Source organism: Carassius auratus, chromosome 23 (genome assembly GCF_003368295.1).
Source record: "Carassius auratus strain Wakin chromosome 23, ASM336829v1, whole genome shotgun sequence".
NCBI classification, from domain to species: Eukaryota; Metazoa; Chordata; class Actinopteri; order Cypriniformes; family Cyprinidae; genus Carassius; species Carassius auratus.
The window spans coordinates 8,149,983-8,158,915 of record NC_039265.1 but is presented as its reverse complement, the minus strand read 5'-3'; the positions used below and the strand labels follow the sequence as shown (position 1 = coordinate 8,158,915).

Below are 8,933 nucleotides of genomic sequence, written 5' to 3'. Positions count from 1 at the left end.
TCCAGGTGTTGTGCAGTTTATTTTATATTGATTGCTGGGAAACTCAATTTTATGTTAGACATTTAGTCTAAAGTTTTATTCTTTAGTTTTCTCATATTTTGGACTGCCACTGGATCTGCAAGTATTCACACGTAAAAGGGTTATAAAAATCCCAAAATGCAAAATATTTTTAGATTAAGGATTTTCTTTAATGAGTGCTGGCACTAAAAAAGAAAACCTTCACACAAAATTGTATTGACCAAATCCAAGTTTTAAGTTATTTAAGAGTGACACATGACATCAGAGACAAGGGAAAATAATCAATGAACAATATTCAATATAAAACAGATAGTCTGAAACGAAATAATAAAACAGAACCAGCATTAATCAACTATTAATAAGTTACAGTTACATTGCACACACAATCATACAGTCTGTTCTGAATGTGTTTGCTTCACAGACATCATTTAAAGGGCTGTACAAAACTGATTATGCACAACATATGTACGTCCAGACCGCAGTAACAAAAGGAAGATTGCGGAGATCCACCACATCAAACATATAACAAATAAGAGTGCGACTAAACCAGACAACAGTAACAGATTCATATTAAGATGATGGCCAGTAAGATGATTCATGTTTCGAACTATAAACTATAGCCATGAAAAAGCCATTTGTTATGCTACAGTGAGAAAACTTCACTTTTTTTACACTCTGTTTCTCTCTGTCCACCTCTGTCGGTGGTTTTCAGACATGTAGTCCAGCTTAACTGACTTGTCTGTTGCTAAGCAACGGTGTAGTGAAGTGATGAAGTGATGAACAACCTCATAAAGTTTCTTTCAGATGAATTAGAGTGAGAATTTACAAAGTCAATGATATAATAATAACAAAGTTGTACAAATGTGTGGTTAAGGCAAGACCAGTTTATAGACAGTATTTTCATCCTCATAATTTCTAGACGGTGGCTATGCAAATGTAAATATTCTCTGCTGGCAAAGCTGAATTTTCAGCTGTAGCTTGTACTGACCACACACTTTTGAATTGTTGTTTCAAATAGTTCCCCAACCATTTCTTTGATTGAACTAAATCTGACGAACTACTTGAGCTGGGAGTTATTCTGAGGTCAGATTCTTCATAATGCTGTCTCGTCTGACTTCTCAGTTCATTTCTACTTGGCCATTTATAAGCCCAAAGTGAGGATTTAGTTGTTTTCTGATTAAGCGTTACACAACCAGGGGTTGTGGGATTAAAAGATCGAGATTACCAGAATGAGGTTTGGGATGAGAGGAGAGTCCTCTGTGACAGTGATCCGACCAAATGCATGAGAATCACTGAAATTACAATGCAATCTAATGTCCAGCCTTGAATTATAACCAGCAACTTTACCACATAAGAGAATAATTTTTTTTACAGGCCTGTTTTTCAAGAATTAAGTGTTGTGGCAGATTACTGTAAAAGAACAGTCAACTGGAACATTCAAATTATGCAACTTTGATCAGTTTTGGTGGACTGCGGTGACCCTCAGTAATCCCCCATAACCTTTCCATGCCATCTCTAAAATTACTTCAGTGAAAGATCTCATTTTCTAAAAAAGAACGGTTGGAACATCTGGAAAGGTTTTTTTTTTTTTTTTCAATAACTCCTGGTCTGTATTGAGAAATGGCCCGGGCGATACTGGGCTACTCCTCATTGGCTGAGATTTATGAACTGTTCTCTAGGGGCAGAAGGTGCATTAAGGACTACAGTAGAGATGGAGAGAGAGAGAGTGAAAGAGTGTGTCAGCATGTCCAATACATCTGGATGTACAAATGTGATTGGATGCTTCATCTAGCAGATTTATAACACTGTTCACCTTGTCAGGAGGACATCAAATCTTGTTTGGCTCCTCCCCTCGTGCTTGCATGAGATCTCACATCATAGATCGGTGCCAGCTAATACAAGCATAGTTCTGTATTGAAAAATTAACTAATGCCAACCCGTATTCAATCATCCTCTCACTTTCAATTTAACAATCACATCCATGTTAAGTAAAGTGCGTACTGTGTAACACATCCTCTTCCTTTAAATATTAAATTACGTTCACAGCTCAACTCACATTCCCACGCTAACTACCCATAAAAATATCTGACAGTGTCCAGTGTCTAGTATTCAGGACATTTCCTTCTTCGTCTGACTGATTGATCATTGATATAAAATGCAGTTCATGTAAAGGCTGGTGAAGAGGATGTGTAACAGCCGAAAACCTTAAACAATGGCAGCAGCTCTTTGTCGTTTTGATGAGCGTGTTTGTAGGTGTCAGAATTGGAGAAGAACAACATAAGTATAGAGAGAGGGAGGAGGGGTCATTAAAGGTCATGCCCCCCCCCTTTCTCTGACCCCCACCCCAAACAACCGGTTCAAAGAGCGAAAAATACATTTTTGTGGGGAATTGGAGTGGCACACATGGAGCTCACATGATGGAACAGCTCTTGGTTCTCTCCTTGCTGAAGGAGGAGGTCAGGAGCTCCGCTTTGCTGGGCAGGTGAAGGAGGCGTTTGGACAGCCGGCGACTGGGGCTTTGCTTTATGGGGGGCTGCAGTTTGTTAAGGCATGTTAGTGCTGCTGAGCGGAAAACGCTGTGGATGCTCTTCTCTGATGTGAATGCAGAGCTCTCCAGGTACACCTCTGCTCCTACCTGCTTCGCCAACAAGGTGCCCTACATACAGAAAGATAGACCGAATGCAGTCAGAGATGGAAAAAGAGAGACGTGGAGACTCTCGTGGAGCTTACATAGATTGCATAATACGACTGACTGACCTGCTCATGGGAGATGGGCGTCAGTCTCTGATTGGACAGCTCCATCAGTGTGCAAACATCTGTTCGCAGGTCTGTCTTGCAGCCGACTAGGATTATTCGAGTACTGGGGCAGAAATCCATGATTTCGGCTTTCCACTGCAGGGAGAGAGCTGTTAATATACTGAAGAAAACACATTCTTAATGAGTATTTTTACATTAGAAGCAACAATACGGCATCGAGTCATTCAGTTTTAGAATGACATGAGGGTGAGTAAATATTGACAATGGTTTTTTTGATGGCATATTTATTATGAGTGTATTTTGTCTTATTTCACTTAAATTCACTTTTTTTATTTGTTTTTAACTTGTTTATACTTAAAACAAGTGGGGGGAAATTGCCTGTGCAATGAGACAAAATAAACTAATTAAAGATGCATTTTCTGAAAAGTCTTAGTATTGTTTCTTAAGTAAAACAGTCTATTTTAAGAATATTTTAACTGGAACACAAGTAAGAAAAAGAAAAAAAAAGATTAATAGAACTGAAGAAGTCATGAAATGTCTTGCCTTTTTCAGAGAGCTTTCGACGGTCTCAGGGCGACTTATATCAAAGCAGAGCAGAACAGCATCTGCATCACTGTAGCAGAGAGGTCTGACGTTATCATAATACGGTGAACCTGCAGGAGCAAACACATGACGAACATTAATAATGGAAACTTGGCATCAAGTAAGATGCTTGTGATAGAGGAGTGAATGCAGCTGAATATGGAAGATCAGATGCAATGAGGGGGAACTGACAATAGCGGAGTGATGTAAATAGCGTTCGTGTGGCAGTTCTCGTAATAGGTGTGTGTGCATGTGTGTGGGCGACTCTCTGAGATTCCTTTATTGACGGAACGAGTTGCCGAGGAGGTCTTGTCCCCTGCACACACCGAACCTCATCTCATTCCGTAACTACGGCAACAGCATTGAAGGATGTGCACATAAACACTCTCATACTATGGGTCTATGTCAATAAAAAAATAAAGCAAGTCCATTAAAGATGCATTTCACCCAATATTCAGGTATTTGTGCTTATTAGTATCGACTTTCAGCTCAGATGCTGGGTGTTGTGCGAGCATCACTGAGTCACGTACTACTGCTGTATATGTAGACAGTGACTCAGCTCACTACGTTTAGACAGAGAATATATGGCTTATCAGTAGAAAGAGAGGGGAGATGTGATGAGACACAGCAATGAATCTACAGGCAACCCTGACACCACTATACACTAGACAGTACAGGTCTCAACAGTGAGGACACTGTAGCTCATTAATTCTGATTTAACTGCTTTAAATGTGCCACCATTGTCATATTAATTCGTTTGCAAATGAGATGAGGCATCAGTAAAAATGGAATGAATATCATAAACCAATAACCATATACCACCAATGTTTTCCAACAAATGACTATTGATGAATGTATGGCTGTCACTATGAATATTATATTATATTATATTATTACCAGTCCTGGGTACTAACTGATTACATGTAATCTGGAATACATAATTCGATTAAAAAAATGTAGTAATAGAAAAATGTAATAGAAAATGTTAAATTTTTTGTAATCAGATTATAGTTACTTTGATTGCATATTAAAACAGTGGCAGTAAATTATTCATAATTTATTGATTCTGAAAGTCTGGACAAAAATATTTCAAATCTGGAAGACTTCGGGCATCTCATTGTATTCATGTTTATTAATATGTGTTTAATGCAGGTATTCCCATTTTTGTCACCCCTTAAAATAAAATATTTGTTGAAATATCACAGAAGTTGTCAATATTTCAATAATTTAACAACACATTTGCACGTTTATAGTTCTCTGATGTTGGTTAATTGTCACACTGACATACAGGTAAACAAATAAAGTATTAATATGCTTAGTATTCAAATGTTTTAAATTGCTTTTATTTTACATTTTTATGAGTTTAATTGAATTATTATGTTTTTATCAATTCACTATTCACTTTATCACTTGACTATGGTACACGTTATGGTACATTTAAAACAAGTTTGATCAAAATGTAATCTTAAAGTAATCTATATTGCATTACTACATACAGTTTTCATCATGTTATATATAATGGACTACAATTTTTAAGTAATCTACCCAGCTCTGATAATTAAATATCTTTATTAATGTATTCAATAATGTATACATTTTTATATTGTTTGTAAAGAATGTTTCAGTTTATAAATTACATGCATTTATTTCTGACAAACATATTTGAGTTGTAGATCTACTGTGTGGGGGGTCATGAATCTTCAGATGTAAAACTCAATGGTAAGACATCTCCCTGTATTTGTTATACTAGGTAGCAATTGCTCTTCACACCTGACCGTAGCTACTGTTTGAAAAACAAATTATAAAAACTGTATATTCCTCTTGAATCAAATTTCTAATGATAAGAGCTACAGGAGTGGGCAACACCAGGCCCTGTCAAAGGCTCAGTAGCAGCCTCTCATGCCCGTCTCCTCTTTGATCTGGAGAGTGTGTGAAGAGATGCCCGAAGCGGCGAGAGCCAGATGAGCAAATTCAATTAAAGCTTCTGTAATTAGTTGTGATTAGAGTATGTTTGTTCACGTATGCTGATGAGTGTTTGCGTGTGGGTGCACGAGCATCTAGCGCTCTGCCAGTGTTCCTCCTGTGCGTTGCCATATAACGAGACTGTGCACAATTAACAAAGCCTAACTGGCTTAATGAGGGAATAGATGGGGGAGCTGTTTGATTGGCTGCTCAAGCACTGATCTTCCATGCAAGCTGTTGTACATGATAAAACGTATTTTCTCTCACATTTACAGTTTTAACTTCTGATCTGTGTTGCGTGTCCAGGGTTAATTTAAGTTTTTCTACTGTTTTTTCGCTGTTCTAGGTCAGTATGACCGGGAAATTCCTTTTAAGTGTTTTTAACGTTTCACAATAAGGCAGTGTGTTTAGATAAAATGCAACGCAGGAAACACCTCGAGCTAAACTGAGCATAGACAGGAAGTCCTTCTTGCATAAGAGTTCATTCACTAGTTATCACACGTACAGATGATGTTCTAAGCATTTTGTTGGATGTAATCGTTGCTTGTTTGATATTAATTGCTGTTGTTTTTTATAATATAATATTATCATATAATTTATAATACTATATATTAATATGAATATTATTATAATAATTCATTTAAAAATACAAATTATTTTATCATTAGTTGTAGTAGTAGTAGTAGTGGTAGTAGTACTGGTTCAAAATCAGAACCAGAACAATAATTAATAATCAACTGTGCATATAAAAATTTGTTATATGAGCTGCAAAAAAAGTCAGTAAATCATTAATATGAACAAATTTATAAGTTCAACTTTGAAACAAAGCAGCATCAGTGACTGATGTGTTACACAACGTGCTACGCAACATGACCCTGAAGAACCCAGCTTTCACTCGGCATGCAATATGACAGCAGCGGGGATTTAAAAATATTAAACTTATACGCTATTGCAAAGATTAATCTAGGTTGAAATATCAGTTAGGCCTATAAAATAAGGGCATCTGGAAAGGACATGATGTACTTTAAAAAATAAATATCCTTCCAAAACAAGTGAAACATACAGAGTTTACAAAGATAATGATTTAGATTGAAGGAAAGATGGGACGGTTTGGTACATAATTGGTATGAGAACATTAATAATAATTTTCAGGAGAGAAATCTGTTTTTGTCTATACATTTTTGGGGTGAACTGTCCCTTTAGGAGATGTCTTCTTACTCTTAAAACTCCATGAATCTAAACATAGATTAAATAAATGAGACTATCAGTGGATCATTCCATGCGTCTTTTTACTAGATAAGAAAAGTAAGAGCTTCAGTAATCAGTCATTGAACCACGGCTTTCTACTACTAGCCTTATCTTAATGAGACTCTCAATCAGATACACATGCAAACATTCCCTAACCAAATCAGTCTCATAGACAAAACCACAGGCATTGGAACAGATCTGTGTGATCTTTTCCAAAAAAAAAGAGAGAAACAGTATCTCTAAAAAGCCACCTACGTCATTGAAAAGGCTTTGCGTGCCACAATGAGACATTCCAAAACATACCAAAACCTTGTACTGTCCTGCACTGCCCTGAATATTTTAATAACCAGTTGTCTATCTCGTCTGATCCAGAGGCAGACAGAAGGTAAAGACGGCACGCTGCCAGCGTCTGGCGCTTGGGGACTGGTCTCAGGTGTTGGAGCTGCCAGACTCCTCACACATCAGCTTGTGTTCCCCGACTCAGGGCTCAGGTGCTGATGGTGGGTCTTTCCTGTAACGTCTGACTGACCTACTAGCCCAATAAGTCAACACAACAGCTGAGGATGGACAGAAGCTAATGCATGTAGACGATTTGCAGAAAGTGATTTTGTAAGTAAATCTAACAAAACATTGTAAAGATAAATCGAAATCTATTCTTAATCTACTTTAAATGATAAGCAATAGTTTTGTATATCTATAAATCGTAATGCAACATATGATGCACTGAAGACACAATTCAGTTATCACAATATCACAAAGGCAATAGATAATTGATCAGGTACATTGGTTACTATAATGAGTATATATTTGATATATATATTGATTTGAGTTATAGGAGTTATACAGTGAAAGTAAACATGGTGCAAGATGACATAGGACCCATCTCAGGCCAATATAGATGACAAACTACTAGTACAATTGGAAAGAACAAGAGCCTATTTGACGAACACTTAATTTGCTTTCACTGTATGCATGAAAATAAATGAAACAAACATAAACAGCTTTACTATGAAGTGGAAGCACATAGTTGAACAAATCACATGTATGCAGGCCAATATAGGTGACTAAAACTACTAAATATTGGTCAGAACAATTGTACCGCTGAGGTAAAAATAAAAAAAGTAATTCATATTATATGGAAAACAAACACATTTTTCAAAACATTTTCTTTTGTGTTCCTACAGGAACGAGTATGACGACAGCATTTTAATTTCTGAGTCCATTTAATGATATTTAAAGTATGTGAAACTGTATTCATTTGCAAAAACGACTGTGTGCAAATGTGTTCATCGGTTTGAATGCTCTGTTACGTAAAGCTTGCTTTACCACCGCTGTACAGCTGTAGGTCAGTCTCTCTCTCACCTGACGTGTCCCATAAACTGAGCTCCACGCGCTGCTCCTCTAATTCCAGTCCAGCTGTGTAGTTCTCAAACACTGTTGGGACGTATGTCTGTGTGTGAGGGGAAACGAAATAAAAGCCGTTATTTAGTGACTTAACATTCCCATAAAAACACGTAGTTTCGTTTAAAACGTTATTTGGTTTTTATCCCCCAGGGTCAACACGTGCACAACAACTCACATGAGAAAGATGCATAAAGTATCACCTTGATGTATGGTGTATGAATGTGCATAAATCAAACGCAGTGTGTAATAGTCACAGTATATGGTTGCACAATGACATAAGCAAGCATTCAAGTGCCTTACTAGCAAACACACAAATCAATATCCGCTCAGTGAATAAGTGAGAGAGCAGAACATACCTCAGGATAACAGTCTTTGGCCAACACTTGCAACATTGCGGTTTTCCCGCACTGCACATCTCCTACTAAAACCAGTTTACAACGCATGACCAAAGGCTGGCTGATTCTTCTCTCCTTCATTGTAAATAAGACGGTCCTGTGCGCGACGGCTTTCTCCTATGACGGCCCAGGGCAGTTTGTTCAGACCGCATTGGGGTTTGGACTAAATCTCCACGAAAGAGAGAAATACGGCACTGCGGTAATTTATACAGCTCTGCTGTCCAATCAGCGCCGCGCTCTCGTGCTCGCGCTCGAGTTCCACTGCCCCCGAAATGCGCCCAACCCAGCTGGAGTCTGCTCATTGATTTAACCGATATAAATGGTAGAGATGGTAAACGAATCTAATGGAGAGTTTAAAAAAAAAGTTTCCAGGCAAGGTGTGAAAATGACATCATAGACGTGAGTTTAATAAAAGTTGAGGGAGGATGTCTTTACACTTTTTGGTTTAGTGGAAAAAATTAATCATAAGCAGATCTTTGAAAATATGTTTTTCTTTTTTACATTCTGTTGTAAATCTCGTGAAAAAATATGCCATTAAAAAAGTGTTCATATTGACCAATTCATTCT

General features: G+C 37.4%; 1 protein-coding gene across 1 annotated transcript; it reads right to left on the bottom strand.

Moving 5' to 3' along the window:
- Nucleotides 1–238: 238 nt before the first annotated feature.
- rnd1a (Rho family GTPase 1a) lies at nt 239–8,582 on the bottom strand. The gene is made up of 5 exons (XM_026199563.1): nt 8,328–8,582; nt 7,930–8,017; nt 3,319–3,428; nt 2,776–2,910; nt 239–2,674 (listed from the first exon to the last, which is right to left on the bottom strand). Exons 1-5 carry the CDS (start codon nt 8,445–8,447, stop codon nt 2,429–2,431), a joined length of 699 nt encoding a protein of 232 aa, XP_026055348.1. The 5' UTR covers nt 8,448–8,582; the 3' UTR covers nt 239–2,428.
- Between the last annotated feature and the right edge of the window lie 351 nt (nt 8,583–8,933).